General features: G+C 47.8%; 3 protein-coding genes across 6 annotated transcripts; 1 reads left to right on the top strand and 2 right to left on the bottom strand.

The window, feature by feature from the left end:
* Nucleotides 1–9,841: 9,841 nt before the first annotated feature.
* On the bottom strand, nucleotides 9,842–16,892 carry LOC117582737 (ATP-dependent RNA helicase p62). Of its 4 annotated transcripts, XM_034270670.1 has the most exons (6): nucleotides 16,836–16,892; nucleotides 16,288–16,590; nucleotides 13,369–14,505; nucleotides 13,066–13,304; nucleotides 10,535–10,713; nucleotides 9,842–10,479 (listed from the first exon to the last, which is right to left on the bottom strand). In XM_034270670.1, coding segments are annotated over exons 2-6 (1,773 nt in total). In that variant the 5' UTR covers nucleotides 16,290–16,590; nucleotides 16,836–16,892; the 3' UTR covers nucleotides 9,842–10,263. The 4 variants fall into 4 exon arrangements, with proteins under 4 accessions (XP_034126561.1, XP_034126559.1, XP_034126560.1 ...); XM_034270668.1 differs by lacking the exon at nucleotides 16,836–16,892 and having other exon boundaries at nucleotides 16,288–16,754; XM_034270669.1 differs by lacking the exons at nucleotides 16,288–16,590; nucleotides 16,836–16,892 and adding an exon at nucleotides 14,754–14,904.
* A 326-nt stretch (nucleotides 16,893–17,218) lies between these two features.
* LOC117582739 (probable small nuclear ribonucleoprotein G) lies at nucleotides 17,219–17,682 on the top strand. Its single transcript, XM_034270673.1, has one exon. The coding sequence runs from the start codon at nucleotides 17,296–17,298 to the stop codon at nucleotides 17,524–17,526; it is 231 nt and encodes a 76-aa protein (XP_034126564.1). The 5' UTR covers nucleotides 17,219–17,295; the 3' UTR covers nucleotides 17,527–17,682.
* Nucleotides 17,683–18,234: 552 nt separating this feature from the next.
* Nucleotides 18,235–19,434, bottom strand: LOC117582738 (low choriolytic enzyme). The gene is made up of 2 exons (XM_034270672.1): nucleotides 19,114–19,434; nucleotides 18,235–19,052 (listed from the first exon to the last, which is right to left on the bottom strand). Exons 1-2 carry the CDS (start codon nucleotides 19,313–19,315, stop codon nucleotides 18,247–18,249), a joined length of 1,008 nt encoding a protein of 335 aa, XP_034126563.1. The 5' UTR covers nucleotides 19,316–19,434; the 3' UTR covers nucleotides 18,235–18,246.
* Nucleotides 19,435–19,550: the final 116 nt, after the last annotated feature.

Genomic DNA, 19,550 nt, shown 5'->3' with positions numbered 1-19,550 from the left:
TCAATCAGGCGCTGCTTGTGGATGGCCAACAAAGTTGCCACAGCACCCGGCGCCCTCTGAATGCAGCCACATAGATACAGAGCGGCAGGTGCCGCTCATACATCACAATCTACGTTCATAAATGTGCCACAAAGTTGCATTCATGGTGAAAGCTGTCAATGCATTTTGATATAATTAGAGCCAAAAGCGGACTCCGACTACGACTCGGACTCCAGCCAATGCCCATAAAATGCTCGATAGACAGCTCGAAATGTGGCTGGGACTTGTGACTTGGCTAAGGCTCATGCCCATGTCGGACTGAAGTCTGCAGCGGCTGCAGCATTGGCTTCGTATTTCAGCAGCCGCTCAGAGACCGAAATAAAATTAAAAGTTTGTGTGTGCACAGCGAGGGCAGGCAGGCAGTGCCGGTGCCATGGCTGGCTAAATGCATAAAACTTGATATTTTATGTGCCGCCCACCCAAGTGCAATCTCCCTCTGCCCTCTGCCCTCTGCCCTCTGCCCTCTGCCCTTTGTCGTGTCCCGTGACAATTGCAACCGGAAACGCGCATAAATGTTGCCAACTAACTCGATTTTTTTGCCCCGAGCTGCTGCTGCTGCTGCCGCTGCTGCCGCTGCTGCCGCTGTAAAATATGGCAACAACATTGTTGCCAGCCAAGAGGAATACTCTACCAAAGTGTGAGTGCTTTCAGTTATGTGAAATCAGCTTAATAGAGCATTCAGTTATCACACACAAGAGTGTACGTACAGTTTTGCTTTAGTTTTTGGCAAATCACAGCACGCATGGCAGACAGCACACACACTTGACGCCTCTGGGGGTGTGGAGAGTCCGGGAAGTGCAGTGTTTAGTGTCCACACTGTGAGTGCTCGTGAAAAACACTTGTATTTGCCATTGTACATGCTTTTTGTTGGCAGCGCTCTATTAACGAGCATAAGTAGGAGGTTGTATTTATTTACGAACTTAATTGGGGCCAAAGGAGCCTTTTGCCACATTACTCATACGCCATTAAAAAGAAAGCGTCATCGAAATGGGGGCACGGTTCATTAAAATGGCTAAAACGGAATGGGGGCATAATTTTCAAATTAAAATTCAAAAGTTTGCCAAGCCAAATAATGAACTCGCTCCACAATCTGTTGCCAATAGTCAAAAAGTCATAAATTTCAAATGCAGCAACAAAAGCGGCAGCAGGGCTGTGGCAGTGGCAGTGGCAAAAACCCGTGTGGCCCCAAAAAGTGTTGAAAGGACGAGGCAAGAAATTTGTCGTTTGTCGTTTGTCGCTTGTCGAGTCGGAAAATTACTCCTGAATTCATCCATGCATTGTTGTTCCGGGTGGCCCATTGGACTAAGGGGTGGGGCTTTTTGGGCGCTGCCAATAATAATAATAATCATAACGGCAGCCGAAGAAGCAGCAGCAGCAGCAGAAACGGCAAACGGGAGCAACGACAACGGCAACGGCAACTTCACGCCAAAAGTGCCAAAAACATTTCAATGATGGTGCCGCTGCTCCGCCTTTGGGCCTCCACCTCGACCATTCTCCATTCCCCATTCCCCATTCCCCATGCTCCTTCGATGTTCGCCTCGTCTGCTGCTGCAATAATTTTCAAATTTTCATTTGCCATTGCGCCTCCGAAAACACAGCACAGATGTTGCTCTCTGATGGCTTGGGATGGGGCAGAGGCAGAGGCTGGGTGTGAGGGTGTCCTGGTAAAGTAAGAATATATAGCACCTTCCTCCTCAATACAAAACTCCAATGGCAATGGCAATAGCAATCGCAATCGCAATCGCAATCGCAATTCAAACCCTCCGGCCGAGGCATACTCTCGTACACACACAATTGGAAAGCGATTTTTCTTTCATTCCTTTTCTTGTTTTTTTTTTTTTTTTGTAAATTATGTGCCAGAAATTGGGCTTTTGGGTTTGGATATTCGCCGAAAGCTTTGTGTATCGGCACGGCTACGGTTGAGGAGGCGGCTCTTGGCTTTGGTCTGCTCTGCCGTACGGCTTAGGCTCATAATTATGTTGGACCCCCGGTAGCCTGGATAATTTGTTTGTTATGCAAGCAAGTGCTGGGGTGAGCTTGGGTGAGCCAACCGTTTTGTTGGATACCTGTCAACAGCTGCAGGAAATTAATTGGTTACACTTAGGCACTCTCTCTGACTTGTCGCCCCAAACTCGACCTAATCACGTGCAACAGATCAAACTGTGAGTAGATTATACCTCCAACTGTCTATTCACCGTGGAATTTATATAGTTTGGGGCACCCAAAGTACCGCCCACCTTTTACTTCTCGCGATTGTTTCAGAAAGGCTTCATTCCTTTGTTCGTTTTCGCCCACATGTGCCACCTGCCACCGGCCACGTGCCCCCCTCTTGTTCATCTCACTTACATCTAGGCAGACCTACGCAGACACAATGGATGCGGTGCTGGAAGCCCTGTCAGTTCTGAGCAGCAGAAACCTTAAAGGACCTGCTGCCAAAATTTCGCCGTCACAGAAAGTTTCTCCTTTAAGCTTGTTAAACGGCAGTGAAAGAACGTTTTTGAGAGTCGAATATTTACTCACTCTCTCTCTCTCTTTGTGATCGGTGGAGACGAACATGATTGTGCTTGTCCATATTTGGTGAGAGCATCTCGCAATGCAATTGTTAGTGTTGCTGAAAGAGCGAAAAAAGCATAGCGCAAGAATTGCGATAGAGCTTGTGCTGCGGTGCACGAGGGAGATGGCAAGCGACTCACAAAAAAAGCAACAACAACACAGCAGCTTGGAATCGGCTCAGGCGAGGGTGGCTTGTTTTGCTTGCAGGTAGGCGCAAAGAAGATGAAGAAAAAAGGTTCACTTGCGCATACGATCCAAAGACGGAGCAAGCGACTCAACAAAATGCAACAACAACACAGCAGCCTGGAAACGGTATCAGCAGAGTTTTGTTTGTGTTGCGCGCAGGTAGGCGCAAAGCAAACGAACGAAAAGGTCGCGCAAAATGCAATAAAAACACAGAAGCTTGGAATCGGAATACTCAGCCGAGGGTGGTTCGCATTTGCTTTGTTGCTTTTGCGTAGCAAGAGAGTGTGGGAGAAGAGTATGTAAATGTGTGAAAATTGTTAAACAGTTAATTGACTGCATGACCAGACAATCCTATTTAAGTCAATCCAGTACAGTGGATGCCATTCATGAGACAAATAAAAGCACAATGAAAGCCGTCATCAATTAGTTGCATGACTATTTCCTGCAGGCAGTTTATTCATTTCGCATTTGTTTTGCAGCAGAAGAAACCACTTTCTTCTGCCATATTTATTTTCAATTATAACGCATGCCACTTTGTAATGGTATTTTATTATTTGCACAAAATATATATTTTTCCCCTATGTTTTGCTTGTAGAGGGCTTTTCTTACTGCTGCTGTTGTTGCTTCTTCTTCTTTTCTTTTACTACATTCACCAAACATTTTTCATATTTTCCGCATTACTTGCATTTATATACAAAGCGTCAGACTGCCACACACACTCACACACAATGTTATCTTTCAGCTTCCGGCTGAAAGCATTTCTTACTTCGCTTCGCAGTCACTCTTCGCCGCTTCCCTCCAGCCACCTCACTCTCCCGCATCATCAATGGCCGGGCGGACGAGCGGACGGGCGGGCGGGCGGACGAGCAACGTGACCACCAAGTTGTCTTGGAAAATGGTCAAAAAAATAAATGGATGATTGAATGAAAACCCCGCCAGCTGGCAAAAGAACCAGAATCTATATGTACGCGAAGGATATGCAGGAACAAAAGTGGCCAGCGCCGGAGCCAGCACAAGTCCAAGTCATGCCGAGTCTTTAAAGCCATTGGCGGCCGCCAATTTCCGGCTCTGCGTATTTCGTTTTCGTCTTCTCTCTCTCTCTCTCTTACTTTTGCTTTGCCACGGATATTCTCTTCATCTTCCGTTTGGCCAACAAGATGCTTCGTATCGCCTTCCCGCTGCTGCTGTGTGCAACTTCTTGCATTCATTGGCCATAAGCTTGCAATTTGTGCCGTGGCCCCACTCTTACTTAAAGTTCACTCACTTGGCCAGCCAAAGAGTTGGTTGCCCCAATTTGGCCAGCCTCCTTCTTCTTCCTTCTTTTGCTCCAAATCCAGCTGGAGCTGCTTTATTAAATTTAACCCAAGACCCAAAACCGAAACTGTATCCCTGTCCCAGCCGAGGACTTGAAGTCAATTGCCGCGCTACATTTTAGTTGCTCCAATTTCGCGAATACAAAAAAAAGACAACCTCTAGGTCCAGGGCCATTAAAATGCTTGTTTTCGTTTGGCCCTATTATTACATACATATTTTCCCTGCTTGCTGGCTGCCTGTCATCTCTGGCCCCCAGCAAGACTGACAAGCAGCGTCTGCAACGCGTCTTCGGGGATAATTGAAATTGTTTGCACAATTTTACACTCCAAAGGCTAATGGAGTAGTCGACCGAGGCCAACGTTGGGTGCCCCAGCAACCATCCTGACTGGAGGCCATTCTGTCTGCAGTAGCAGCCGGAATCTCGAGCACCACAAAGCAAAACGCCAAAGCCCAGTGCCCAGTGCCCAGTGCCCAGTGGCCCCCCTAAGGCTGCTGCTATGCCAGAAGTTCTGTTGCCAATGAAATGTTAAGCAAATTGAATTTCTGCATAACAAAATGCAATGCAGATAATTTGTGTGTTTGCTAACAAAAGAAAACTGAGAGCTGAGAGCCAAAAGCCACAAAGCGAAGCCACAAACAAAAATTAAATAATAAGCCAAACGACCTTCAAGGAATGCTATGCAAAAGACCACTCGAGAGTGCCCTGCTTGGGGAAATTATCTTACAAAGGATGAGCAGCAGCCAGCCAGAGAGTATTTTCTCTGCTTAAATCTTTATGGCATTGTGATACGCACTGTACTTGACCCAAAAATGCACAAAAGTTAATTGGATGTAATGAAACGCTGTTTGCCATGCTTGTGTGCGTGTGCGTGTGCCTGTCTTTTGATTGGAATGCAATTAAAATTTGTAATTACTATTTTTAAACCGCCTTAACCTTGAGTGCGAGACACACAACAGACGGCGACAGACAGGCACAGCTGGCAAAAGCAACAAAACGAAAAGCCATTTGCATATTAGAAGTGTTTTTCACACCTCAGACAGCCACAGACAGCGCAGAGGCTTTCCCCTTTCCCCTTTGCCTTCCCCTTGCCCTTTATCATGCCCCTACCCTTTTTCGTCTGCCCCCTTTTGCCAGCTTATTGTTTGTGTACGTACGCATAACGGCCTGCAAATAAAAGAAGAAATTACAGCTCATTAGAAAAATGAAAAAAACAAAATGTAAATAAAAGAGGAAAGCAAAAAACAGAAGGCTAGAAGAGCAGAAGAGCAGTAAAAGCAAACAGCAGGAGGCCAACAGCAGCAGCAAAAGGATTCAGCGCGAGTGTACAGACGCAGACGAGGACGAGTGAAAAATGTAAATAAAATATTGCACATGGTGTGGGGTGTGTGGGGTGGTGGGTGGTGGGTTAACCACTTGAACACGTTGTCAAGAATGTATATCTTAAGGAGGGTTGGGTTTGGGGTGTGTCTGCAGCAGCAGCAGCAGCAGCAGCAGCCAGGACACATTATGCGTCGTTTAAATAGCTATAAATCTTGCATAAAAGCACGCGTCCAGCAACAACAGGGGACGCAGACCTGCCACTTGGCTGCAACTTTAATATGGAAAATCAGTTGGCTAACGACAACGTGACAGCAGCAACAACAACTTCAGCACTGCATATTTGCAACGCTAATTTAGCAGCAAAGTCAGAAGTTGCACACGGGTCATCAAGTCATCAGCAGGCATCAAGTTTGACCCCAGCCAAGTCGCTCGAAGTCAAATTGAATTTTCGCCTTGCCTTTGGCCCTGGCATCAATATGGACTCAAAGGGGATCAGCGCTAAATGCTGCACGCAACGTCAACGCCATCCATCTTACTTAATGTCAGATGCAGCGCCACTCCCACCAGGGGGGGAAGGAAGCAGCTACCAGCTACCAGCTCCCAGCTCCCAGCACTTTCCTCATTATGCGATGACAAAACAACAACTATTAGAGGGGGAAAAAGCAGAGGGGGAGCAACAGCAGCGTCCACACTTTTATGATTTGCTAACGACATGAGCTGCGTCTTGGCTGGCTGCTTGGCTGTTTAAAAATCAATTTCAACGCCGCATGCAGTCCTTGCAGTGGCCTGGCCTTCGCTCTGCTCTCCACCTTTAAGGCAGCAGCCTTGCGCCCTTCTGTTTATATTCCTGTCAGGCAGGAGCGAACGACAGCGAGGACGACAACGCCTCATGCGCCTCGTGCACAACAAAAGCCAATAGACGTCAACGTGATGGGAACAGGGAACAACGGAGCCGGAGCCGGAGCCGGAGCAGGAGCAGCCATCAGCCCTAGCCCTGAGCTTTCCTCTTTTTGGACCGACTGCCGGCGCATGGCATGCGTCAGGTGTCCCATTTTAATAAATTATGCAGCCTGCTAAATGCTTAAACAATTGAATTTCATATTTACATAATATGTAATATGCTGCGACATCATTATGCAGGCATCGGGCGGGGGTTCGGTTCCCTTCGGTTCGGTTCGCTACGCCCGCCCACACTTTATTGAATTATCTTTCGGTGCGCAGAGAGAAATATGACACAAATTGTCGCAACTTTGGGCTAAAACTAAATGCCAGAGAAAGGCAGCCCTAAGGCAACCACCCTTAAGGCCTTTCCTTCTGCTTTAACCTTTGGGCTTAAGCAGCGGCAATTCATTTATTAATTATTTGGCACTTTAACAAATTTTATTTATGCTCCGAAAAGTGCTGCAAAATTAAATAATTTGCAGAGGAGAGAGAGAGAGAGTCGGCCTCATTTTGCCATATTTTATTACGATCAGAGCGCTTGGCTCATATAGTTTATGTTTTGGTGAATTTTCATTCGTTTTATGTTACGCATACGCCACTTGGGCTGACACGTAGGCGGCTTCCACGGAGCACATCCATCGGGAACACATGCATGGCCCAAGTGCCTAATTACGAACATGTGGCAGAGGAGGAGCAGCACAAGAGACTCTCTCTCTCTCTCTCTCTGTGTGTGTGGGTTCTGTGGCAGCGTCTAATCAAAACTTTTATTTGCATGAAATTAAATTCAAGCAATTGCACTTAATTTGCCAAACAGGCAGCGCGCTATGGTGAATAAACAGACAGCAGAGAGGGCGCAAAAAAAATTATATATGTAAGAAAGAAAGAAGAGAAAAACCGAAATTAAAAATCAAGCAGCCAGGCAGAGGGAAGACCCTCAGATGAAATGCGGGACCCAAACAGAAATTATGAGCACGCTGGTGAGATCCAAAGACGTCGTTGGATGTGGGCTGCTGGCTGGGCGTGCCAGTCAGTCGTTTGAAGTGCCTCAAGGAAGCAGACTCCAAGGCACACACTGGCACACATGCACCCACTCCAGACGGCCATAAATAAAGTATTTGATGTGCATGAAGTTAATGTCTTATTATTCCCAAGTTGTCAAAAACAAGCGACCCCCAGCACCCAGCACCCAGCACCCAGATCCCGATCCCTGCCTCGCCTCGATGTTAGTTAAGGCGTGCTTGATGTGCGTGCGGGCGGTTTTATGTGTGTAGAAGAAGCGTTTGGGCCTGGCCCCGACTGGGCGTGGATTTTATGAACTTGAGCGCGAGCGGCTTGAGTTTTGATTTGGCTTAAGTACATCAGCTGGCGCCAGTTTAATGATAACAAACTCCAACACAAGTGATAACGCGTCAAATTGCCAAAGCGGAGCGCAGCAGCGAGGATGTGCCTGGGTTCTGCTGTCGCGGGAGTTGTAAATACAATCAATGAATCTCAACTGGTTGTCTTGCCACGCCCCCTCCAGCAGCAACCCCAACCCCAACCCCATGTGTGCGAAATTAGGCAAATTTAATGAATTTATGCTGGTGGCATCTCCTTTGTAATCCGAGTGAAAGCAAGTGACCTGCTTCGTTCTCGGTTAAGTGGCAGGGTCTCAGGGATAAGAATGAAAATGAGCCAGAGCCAGAGCCAGAGCCAAAGCTAGCAGCCTAATGTGGCACGGAATGCAGCGAGGTGTACACGGACTCGCTCTCTCTGTAGGCAATTTCCTCGCCGTTGAGTGTGTGCGTGGAGTAAATGTTGTGTGGCTGCTTAATGCCTCCACCGAGTGCCATCACATCAGCCAGCAAGGGGAGGCTGCAGACTAAGTAATCCTAGTCTTAAATTACAACAAGAGATTAGGTAATATACTTTCCGATTCAAGTGAAATTTCTTCATCACAATTATAAGTATTAGACCCTTGTAGGACTGCTTCTACACGACTGATAATTAGGTACTGTATGATGGATGGGAACCTGAAGAGTTGCGTAAAAGATGCGTCAATTCGGGGTACAAGTTTCGAGCTGAAAGATTTATTATAAATATTTTTTACGTCATTTTAAAGTTAATTAAACTCTCATACATTTTTGTATGTACTTTTAATGTATATATGCATAAACTTTTACATAATATTATGTAATATGTATTGTTATGCATTCAATTTCAAAGCCATCCCTGACCCGTCACTAGCAAACTTTCCCCAACCAAAATGTTGTACAAAATTTCCTACAACTTGTTTCGGTTTTTTCCATATCAGTCCAATCATTGCAATTGCCCCACTGCCAGCTCCTTCCTCTCCACTTAAACATTACCCAATTCAAGCAATTTAACAAATGACTTCCTTCTTGGACTTCTACTTTGGGCCACACCGCAACCGCAAGTACGCGACCAGCCTCCCTCCCAACCCCATTCAGCAGTCCGTAGTGCCACGAATCCAACCACATTCACGTCGCCTACAGCATCATTATCCAAGGCAAGCATCTGCAGGACCAAACTTGTCATAAGAAATATGAGAGCAATGTACGAAAAAGAGAAAGGACAGACGACAGGCGACAGACCAAAGGCAACATTTCGACCCAACCGTCCAAAGTCGAAAGTGAATTGGCTTCATTGCGTCTAAATGTGGTGTCAGACACGGTTGGCGGCCAGCTAGGACCAGGGAGATATTTCTTATCTGTCGCTGTCAGGGGTGGTGGCTGGTGAGCGGGCAGCTCGCTGCTATTGACACTGCTCCAGTGTGTCCCAAGTGCCATAGTACTTAATGATGTCTGCCAAAAAAGAATGAGAAAAGAGAGCAGAGTGGAGGAGTAGAAAATTCTGCAATCACGATTGGGTTGCTCCCCGCCCTGTGGGTACTTTTATGGGCATGCCCGTGGGCGGAATGGAATTTCCTTTGTCGAAGCTTAAAACTTAATTGAATTTAATACATTAACTGAACCCCCAGACCCAGAAAGTGCATTGTTTGCAGTTGCTTTCCTTTTTAGGTAGTAGTAGTAGTAGGTATACACACACGTTTATTATTTTTCCAAAAAAGTAAAATGAAAGTGAGAAATTTCTCGTCTCTCTCTTCTTGTTCTTGTACATACAGATTTTTCTTTTGTATTTTAGAGTGTTTAATGTGTTACTGTTACTGTTTCTGTGTTTATGTTATGTTTTCTGTTCTCTTATTTATTCCTTCATTCCTCTCTGGTTGGTTGTGCCATAAAAAGGTATCCAAAAGTAATGTTCCAAAAAGTAAATTGAAGAATTTATCAAACAAAGGCCGCCAGTTACAGCGGATTGTCAGCCTTTGCTCATTGTCATCAAATGGGACAGACGGGAATGATCCATACACTTTCTTCTCCACCTTCTCCTCCTTTACATCCTCCTCCTTCTGCTGCTTCTGCTGTTTCTCCTTCTGTTGCAGCAGCGGCAGCCTCCTTCCTGCACAACGCGCTTCGTTCTTGCTTGGTTTAGTTTTTAGTGATACGTTGGTTTGCATTAAATTAAGAAATTATCACATCATATTTGAAAATTGGTTAAGAGTTTTGTTGGCTTGGCGCTTCCTTCTGCTGCAGTTTCAGTTTCAATTTCAGTTTGGAAAAGGTCTGGCCGGGGCAGCGACAAATAATTTACACTTCACAAATCAAATTTAAACATAAAGTCGCTATGTTCAATGTGTGGGTAGTTTGTGTTGCTGAGAGTCTAGTCCAAATCCGGTTAGGGGTATGGGGGGTATTAGTTCTTTCCTCACAAAGCGATGAAAAGTACGAAAAACTTAAACTTAGGCTACAAACTTAATTTAACTTAGGGCCTAGCGCTGTTTTAGTTTTTTGTTTTTTGTTTTTTGCTACTGATGAAATCTCCTGTTTCTAATTAGTTTCTGTCTGCTCTTAATCGAAGCGCGTGTGCCGGCCACCATCGCCGCCGCCGCCACCACCACCGCCGCCGCCGCCAAAGCCGCGACCATTGCTAATGCTGCCCTTCTTGAAGCCACCGCCGCCGAAGCGACCGCCGCCGCCGCCGCCACCACCGCCATAACGGGAGCGTCCACCGCCACCGTCGTAGCGGGAGTTGCGGGCAAGATTCTCCAGCGCAGGATTGATTTCCTAAGGAAAGAAAAAGATTAGTATTTGTTTATTGTTCAGTATTCAGTGAACTCACCTGGTTAGCCTCTTTGAGCACATCGACAAGCGCCTTGGCCTGCTTGGCATTGTTCTTGGTGAAGAAGGCAAAGGATGTGCCCTTGGTGTTCGAACGTCCCGTACGTCCAATGCGATGAATATAATCCTCGCTGTTTTGTGGGTAGTCAAAGTTGATGACATACTTGATGCCATCCACATCTGCATTTGGTCAGAGCAAAAATAAGCAAAAGGATTAGACATGCGAGTCAGGTACAGCTGGTTGGGAGGCAGAGCAGGCAGAGCGTTTAATAAGGGGTACGGGGGGTAATAATTATAGTTTATCAAATTGCCAAATGTATTTAGCCGCAGATCGCTTGCAACAATTTGTAGCGTTTTTTCCGAGATTTTTTACACTTTGAACACACTTAATTTTTTCTCTTTTTTTAAGGTTGGTTTTTGTCTTTTTTTTACTTTTCTTTTTGGACTTTAGCGTAATACTTTTTGTTTTTGTTTTGTTGGTTGAGTGAAAGTCTTTTTGTTGGGTATGTATTTTTGTTTGTTTTTTTGTTTTAGAAAAAAAGAAAATGTTTCAAAATGTACGTTACCTTCTTGGTGCTATAAATTGTTTCACTCAATTTTTCTCTCTCAATCAAAAATCTCAAAGCTTTTTGTGGCGTCGCGCAGCTCGTGGTCCAAACTCTCCCAATAACAAAATAAAGAATCGCACGGCGAAGCGAGCGGCGAGAGTTTGTTGCATTGAGCCGCGTGCGCCGCGCCTCTCTCTCTTATATAACGCGAGAAGCAGTAGCAGCCGGTGCTGACTGTACTCTCTCTCGTGTGTAGGTGTGTGTTTGGCGGGAGAGGCTCGCTCGGCCAACGCCAACGCCAACGGCAGCAACTGTCATGGCCATGGTCACGGCAGTATGGCCACGGCACCGGCAGGCAGCCGCAGCATTGGCAGCGGCAACGTCAACCGCATCCTCCGCATAGACAGGGAGGAACAGCACGGAGGAGCGCCGCTAGTTGGGGGGGGAGTTAACGGTAACACAACAACAAGCCGCCTGTCCAGTAGCAGGCGCCACCACACCATTGACGATGACGGCGGCGCGGTGCAGGCATAGTCACAGGCAGGGCAGTCAGGCAGCGCACTCAACAGCAGCAGCAGCAGCAGCAGCAGCAGCAGTGACGACGAGGACGAGGACCACACATCATCAGCCCCACACATTTTGCTCCACTCCGCTCCCTCACTCAATCCCGCACACAACACTCCTCATCATGGTTCAGTAGTACGGTGTTCTCTTTCCACAAGCAACTACGAGTGCGGCGGGTGTTGGCTGGTTGCTTGCTTGTTTGGTGTCTGTGTGGAGGGGTGGCATGAGCGCTCAGGATCGGATTGAATCTGATCTAATCTGATTTTGTGTTCGCTTGTGCCTGTGTTGTGGTGTTCGGGTGCGTGTGTGTGTGTCTTTTGCTTGCTTTTGGTGGTGCATCCTCAGGTCAGGGCAGGACTGGCAGGCAGGCAGGCAGGGCAGGGTGACCGTGTTGCTGATACTGGTCTGGGGAGCCGTCGATGTTTTTGGGCAGCCTCTGGAATGTCTTTTGTCGCCTGTCTTTCTGGCGCCGCCTTCAACTGCTAACTGCTGGCAAAGTGTTGGATTGGTTTGTGTTGGTTTGCCTGGAGCTGCTGCATTGTTGTTGTTGTCGATTGATTGATTGATTGACTTGGTCGTTAAACTCTTTCTCAATACAGACTGCAGAGGCCACATATGATGCATGATGGTGGGGAATAGGTCGTTGCGCATCCACAAGCCGAAACGAATCTCGATCGTCAGCAACTTTCATAGATCCTTTTGCCCAGTAAACAAAACAAAGTCTTCTCAGTGGAGAGAGAGAGATAGAGATGATGGCAAAAGTCGCTCAAGTTACGAGTACTCGCAATGGTCGCAGCACGGGTCGCTCTCATTTTATCACATTTATCATCCCCATCATACTACAACAATCGGCGGCCTCTGTAAACGAGAAAGAAACAGAAAGAGTGGGGGAGAGAGAGAGAAAGAGGCAGAGAGAGACACGCACAAAAGATCATCACGTATAACACGTATAACAAACAGTACACAGTACATATGCATATTTGTTATATTTTCGCAAGGGTCGGGCCGGGCCGGGTGCAAGGAATGGATTTGGGGGTTGGGTGTGGGTAAGGGGGGTGGAATAAAGTTCAAGTTGATTATTCAAGTTTTTCTTTGATTGGCATTAAGACTAGTAACTGTTATTTTGGCGCGATAGTTACGATATATATTGGGTGCGAATTTGGGAGTTACGATTCGGGAGTTTCTTTTTGAGGATTAACATTCGCTTATGCGTGTGTGTGGGTGTGTCTTTATGTATGAATGATCTATTAGGTGTGAAGTTTCTTTTGTGAATGATTTTAAGCAATTACCCCTACTGGTATGTGTGTGTCTACATAAGTGTGTGTGCGGCCTAAGGCCTTTTCTTTCATTCCATTTTTTGTTGTGGGTTGACCAAACTACAAGAGGATTCGGTGTGCTGTGCGCTATGGCGGAAACTTACCCAAACCACGGGCCGCCACATCGGTGGCTACCAGAATGTTGGATTTGCCCGAACGGAATTCGCGCAGAACAAAGTCACGCTCCGACTGCGACTTGTCGCCGTGAATGGCGCCGCAGCGCACGCCGAAGCTGCGAATGAAGCGCACCAGATTGTCCACGCGTCGCTTCGTCTCCACAAAGATGATGATCTTGCCGGGATTCTCGCTGGTGTCATAAATGTCGGACAGGAGACTCTTCAACCTAAGCAAAATCGTAAGTTTAATTTTTGATCACTTTTGATTCCTCAATGCTTGCAAAAACTCACTTTTCTTCCTTGCTAAACTCATCGCACACTTCGACCACCTGGCGAATGTTGTGATTGGCCGACAACTCGAGGGAACCGATGTTGATTTGGATGTAGTTGCCCAGGAAATCCTCGGCCAGCTGCTTGACCTCCTTGGGCCAGGTGGCACTCCACATGAGGGTCTGTCGGTCGGGACGGATCTGGGAGACAATCTTGCGGATCTGGGGCTCGAAGCCCATGTCCAACATGCGATCGGCCTCGTCGAGCACCAGGTAGGTGCAGCGCTTCAGATTCGTGCCGCCCGATGAGAGGAAATCAATGAGACGTCCGGGTGTGGCGATGACAATTTCGCATCCGCGCTGCAGATCACGCATCTGGCCGCCCTTCGGGGCGCCTCCGAAGACGCAGGTGTTGCGCACGTAGGAGGACGAACCGAATTCGGTGGCCACCTGCTGGATCTGTTGGGCCAGCTCACGCGTTGGCGCCAGCACCAGGGCGATGGGTCCGTCGCCGCGCTGCAGCGGCTGCTGGTTGTTGATGTGCACAATGGCGGGCAGAATGTAGCCCAGGGTCTTGCCCGAGCCGGTCTTGGCAATGCCCACAAAGTTTGAGCCGCTCATCGCGATGGGCCAGCCCTGCGCCTGAATGGGTGTTGGCTCCTTGTAGCCCTGCCTGCGGATCTCCTTCGTCACGTACTCTGGCAAGTATACCTCGGAGAAGTCCTGAATGGGATTCTGGGCCTGGCCGCGCACGGTTATCTCGTGCTCGTCGCGATAACGCTGCACCTCGTACGGCGTGCGGGCCGCCACAGTGGCGTGCTCCTGATAGAAGTTCTTCTTGAACGGAGTCAGATTGGAGAAGTCCACTGGGCGCATGGGCAGATCCTGGCTGCCGAAGCCTCCGCGACGATCGCCACCGAATCCACCGCCACCGCCGCCAAAACGATTTCCACCGCCTCCACCACCGCCGCCGCCGCGATCATCGCGACGCTTCTCTATCCGTCCATTGCGGACGCCATGGTAATCGCCACCGCCGCCGCCGCCACCACCGCCAAAGCGGGATCCTCCACCGCCGCCACCTCCGCCGCGACGATCATCACCGCCACCGCGGTCACCGCGGCCGCGTGCATTTTGACCGAAATCACGATCGTGTGGTGCCCTGCAAGATGAAAAGATAAGGAATAAAATATGAATTAACGGCTAGGTCCCGAGGTTCTTGCTGGCTAAGAAAGGAAGGCTCAAGAAAAGAAATTTCATTCTCTTGTATCTGGCTCTTCGCAGTCAAGGTTTACGCTCCGCGACTTTGGGGCTAGTAATTTTCCATATTTTCCTTGACAGTTGCATCATTTTCTCGTTTCTTTTCTTAAGTATTTCTTTGTGGAAAAGTGAAGGCTTGGCGGGTCTTACTTTGCTCGCATGCTGCCGCTAGACGTTTGAGACTGGCTCTGACTTTCTTTCTTTCTGCCTTTCTGTGTCTGTCGTTAAAGAGCCGCTAAACAGCGGACAGAGAGTTACGCTAGTTTGGGGCACCGGGCCTGTGCCAGAGTGAGACGGCGAGAGAGACAACCGCAATAAACTTAAATAAAACTAATTGCGTGTTATGGAAATTAAATAAATTTCGGATAATACAAACAGTAAAGCAAATTTGATTGACAACAACATGCAACATCTCCCCCAATACATATTTGTGTAGTATATCCACCCCATGCCACAAGCCGATTGCTCAACTAAACAACGACTGTCCCCGCCCCCAGCCTCGCGCAAACACAAATGTTTACGGGCCTCTGACATTAATCAATGTGGGGTTGCACCCAAGGACTGCCTCGACTCGACTAGACTCCAATCCTGGCCTGCCTATTGCCCTGTCAATTTGGGCCCCCCCTCAGCTGGTGCTGTGTCTGTTCATTTGTAGGCTTCTGGCACGCCAACTTGGCCAACTAGCAGAGCGGAAACGGAACGCTCCGAACGTTTATGAGACAGCCAAATGTCTCGAACGGGTTACGGGGGGAACGACTTGCTGTGTGTCTACCTGTCGCTTTGTGACATGCAAAAGGGCACATCGCAGGCGGAAAGGGCTCATCATAATCAATTGGCGTCATTTGACATTTTAAACTAATAGCGAGAGTTCATGCGGTGGCCCATAACGTGTATATAGTATATTTTGATGTCTTTATCTTTTTAAGTAACATCGCAGATAGCGAGATAATACAACAACTCTGCGCAATTTCTCATCAAACTATCTTCGACCACGTGCACACATTGTAAAAACTCGCATACAGTGATATCTAGATATATTCTGCGCATAAACGAAACAGCAGGCAAACGGAAAGCAGGCCGTGCGAGCGGGACGGAGCTAGTCAGTGACAGCCGCCGACTGTGCTACGAAACTGTTATACATGCGGTCGAAGCACGCGAAAAATGCCGCCCGCCGTCAACAGGCAAGAGACCCTCACTCACACTACCGCAAGCTCTCTGTGTGTGTGCGTGTTCGTGTTTGAACATACAGACAAATTAAAATGCTATAAAAAAGCAAACGAAGCAAAGACACGTTTCACAAATCAAGCAAATTCTCTTTATGACGTGCGCTGTCGTTCTTGCCAGTTAGTTGTTGCTTGCGGATGGCTACATAAGAGAGAGAGAGAGAGAGGGGGGCCACTGTCTAAATTATCGGACCATGTGTTTTTGCTTTGTCTTGCTTTGGCCTCTGTCCCGTTTTCACATTTCACATTTTGCTGTCTTTGCTCTTTCTCGCTGCCTTTTCAAGCGCAGCCCGCACCTAATTACTCATCACAGCCCGTTTCGTAGGTGTACAGAAATATACGAGCACGCCGAGCGCAAGCAAAATGGCGGCGGAAAAAACCAGCGGCCCAGCTGCTCTGTACTTGCGTTTCATAAGCGATTTTATTGTTAATCATTTCGCCGTCTGGCGGATTCTACTTACATTACTCCTTCAATTTTGATTTCCTCTGTATTCTCGTGTGGATAAGTAAAAGGCGATTTCCTCGCACGTTTGGACACAGTGTCTTGCTCGTCTGCTTCTGGGAGAGAGTCTGGGGCTGCTGATGTTCTTGACGTTTCAAGTCGTCTGGGTGACAATCGAAACGCACGCTGCTGTGCCTGGGAGATACTGGGTAGTAATACTACTTTGGATAGACTCGACTCCTGGCGACTGGGACTACTCGGACTCCCGTGGAACTGTTGTGGGTGTTCTGTGCAGAGCAAAGCGAAACTGCTGCTGGTCGTTCTGTTGGTCGAGGAAAAAAGAAAATGGCGACGTTGCGTTATACATTTTTCCGCACTGCTTGGTGAAATCAATAAGTTGTGCCAACTACACGCCGGCCGTGCGATGCTCTCGCACGACTTTCGCGTCACGTATTGCATTAATTTGAGCATATTTCTGAAAAGTGCCCTTGACTAGTACAACACTTTCTGCACAATTAATTTTCTACACTTTCTTTCGCAGCAGAGAAAAATACGCGCGTGTCTTACCTAACCTCGCCAAAGTGGAAATGAGCAGTGTGACCGCGAATTGTAGACAAAGTGCCCTCTGACTCTCAGAAACATACCGAAATATACCTACAAAATACCTAAAATATCAACAAAATACAAAAATATACCATGCACACAACCACCTTAACCCAACTAAGCTAAGATGAATAAGGCGACTTATTTCTGAGTTTTACCATCTGTCTGCAATTGAAATGTTTAATATATTGTAAACATCTTTCGGGCAAATTTCGCTGGAGATTTTTGGACAGACAATTAGAATGGATTCCTAAATGGATATGCAAAAATACGAAATACGAAATACACATGGTATTATGGTCGTATGACACCACATTCGCCATACGGGTTAAGATTTACGCGTTAGTACCATTTTTTCGGCGTGTAGCCGGCTTCACCATTTTGTCTGCAAATTGTTTGGAAAATTTAAAAATATTACCTTAAAATGTCCAAGGCACATCCCCCAGAGTTGAAAAAGTACATGGACAAGCGCATGATGCTGAAACTCAATGGCGGACGCGCTGTGACTGGTATTCTGCGTGGATTCGACCCCTTCATGAACGTGGTGCTGGACGACACAATTGAGGAGTGCAAAGACAAGACGAAGAACAACGTGGGCATGGTGGTCATCCGCGGCAACAGCATTGTCCTGGTCGAGGCACTGGACAGGGTTTAGGGCCCGCCACTATGCGGGCACCACCAAACCGTCGCCAGGCTGGCACTCCTTAGCTATAATTGCGTAGTTTTAAGGCTCCCCAACAAACAAACAACAACTGTATACCTTCAGAAAAGCCACAAAAAATCGTAAATAAATTATAATATAAAAAAGGAAGTTTATATAGATCTTGTTGATAAAGCAGCACGCGAGAGAGAGGATTAGTTTAGGTTTAGTAATTGGATTAAGCAGTGCATTCCCGCCCGTTTTTCCCGCTACTTTTTGCTGTTCGTGTGCAGGTAAGCAGTGTTCTCTTTTGTATGTATGTATGTATGTTGGTGTGTGTGTATATAGAGACTGAAACAATTGACAATTTACAGCCTTTGCAGCAGCCTGAACAGATAAAACGAATGTATTTCGATGCACTGGACCAGGAAGAGCAACGCGGGAAATGTCACAAAAGCATTGCAGTGCTTCACATATAGCCAAACTCCAAAGTTATTTCTGTAAGTGGACATCGCAGCACTGCTCTTACGCATAATACACACGCTTCAACTCATTTGCAGGACTTTCTCTTTGCACCACAAGGAACCGGTTGAAGATGTTCCCTGCATATTTCGCAACAAAAAGAAACCCTTTGGGCTCGATTTCCACAGCGATAATTAATTATAAATCTACGAATTAGTTTATTAAATTAACAAATCAATGTGATTCATATAAAGAGTTCCCTTCTCCACGTAACTACAATCCCAGCAGATGGCAGAAGCCGCGATACATTTTGGCCCGCCGTCCCTGCAGGCAGCCGTACAGCTCGTTGATCTTCAGACAGTCGATCTTGCTGATGGTCTTGCGCTGGCCAATGCGTACGCCCGGCTGCAGCGGCGTCATGGTGGGCTTCTGGCCCTTCTTCTTGCTGAAGTAGAACTCGCCGTAGTGCATCACCGAGTTGTAGTCGTAGTCGAAGGCGTACTTGCCCTTCTTGCGCGATATTAGCTTGAAGTTCTTTCTGAAACGCGGCACAATGTTCTCCCAGTGGATCTTCACAAAGTTGTCGCGATCCGCGCGCGACTGCTCGTGGTAGATGCCAATGGCGTGCATCAGCTCGTGCATGATCCGCCCCTCGCTGCTGAAGCAGTGGGCGCTGGTCTCGTCCGGCCGCTGCAGCGAGACGACCTGCTCGCCGCCACGCTTGCCCACGTAGGACCAGCAGCCCTTGGGCCCCTCCTCGGGTGGTTCGATCAGCAGATAGTCCTCGACCTCGCCGTCGTAGGGCTCGAACTGGATGCAGGTCAGCGAGTTGAAGGTCTTCAGAGCCTGCACAATGGCCTCACGCTCCTCGTTCACGTAGCGCGGACTGATCTCAAAAGGGATGGTGCCGTTGGGCCACAGGCGCTTGGGGTGTCGCATTGGATTCACGCCCAGTCGCAGGGTTATGTAGGTGTACGGATCGATGGCTATGTCGCCCTGGAACAGGCGGGGCATCGTTTCCGGGTCATCGATGCCCAGGTCATCGTTTCCAATGTCCGGCCCAAAAGGATCGTATTCGTCTGCAAGTAAAAATACGAAATTAAGGGCAAGATCTTTAAGGGTTAAAGGACTGCCACTCACCTGCTGCGACGCTGGTGAACTCGTGCTCGAAGAAGTCCACGCCAGCGGGATATTGGCGCTTCGGCGGCAGCTTGGCACTTTCACTGGCTGGTGGCGAGGCCATCACTAGCACCAGCGCCACCTTCAGCACTCCACTTAATTGTGCACACATAATGGTACTCCGCCTGGGATTTGGATTTTTCTTTGCTGTAGCAATTTCCATTCGATGATCGTTGTTTGTTTGTCTCTCGGAGTCCGCGTCTGCCTCTACGCCATGCCCGAACAGCTGCACACAAAATTGGTAACTGAACCCCGGGACCCAAGCGGCGGGCGACTACCAAACGACAGTGGAGACAGCAGCAGCAACGGCGGCAGCGACATGGCACCTTAATTTATGCAAAATGTGCGAAAATAAAAGCCAAATAATGTTGAATGTTGGGCATCGCATCGCAGCGGCA

This window comes from Drosophila guanche, unplaced genomic scaffold, assembly GCF_900245975.1.
Source record: "Drosophila guanche unplaced genomic scaffold, DGUA_6, whole genome shotgun sequence".
NCBI classification, from domain to species: domain Eukaryota; kingdom Metazoa; phylum Arthropoda; class Insecta; order Diptera; family Drosophilidae; genus Drosophila; species Drosophila guanche.
The sequence above is the reverse complement of the archived record's forward strand: the minus strand, read 5'-3'. Positions and strand labels throughout refer to the sequence as shown.

Coding starts and splice junctions, on each gene's coding strand:
- LOC117582738 (XM_034270672.1), bottom strand. CDS start 19,315: ATGGAAATTGCTACAGCAAAGAAAAATCCAAATCCCAGGCGGAGTACC. Junction 19,053..19,113: donor GTTCACCAGCGTCGCAGCAG/GTGAGTGGCAGT, acceptor TTTTACTTGCAG/ACGAATACGATCCTTTTGGG.
- LOC117582739 (XM_034270673.1), top strand. CDS start 17,296: ATGTCCAAGGCACATCCCCCAGAGTTGAAAAAGTACATGGACAAGCGC.
- LOC117582737 (XM_034270668.1), bottom strand. CDS start 16,739: ATGCTCAAATTAATGCAATACGTGACGCGAAAGTCGTGCGAGAGCATC. Junction 13,305..13,368: donor GAGTTTAGCAAGGAAGAAAA/GTGAGTTTTTGC, acceptor GATTTTGCTTAG/GTTGAAGAGTCTCCTGTCCG. Junction 10,480..10,534: donor TGCTCAAAGAGGCTAACCAG/GTGAGTTCACTG, acceptor TTCTTTCCTTAG/GAAATCAATCCTGCGCTGGA.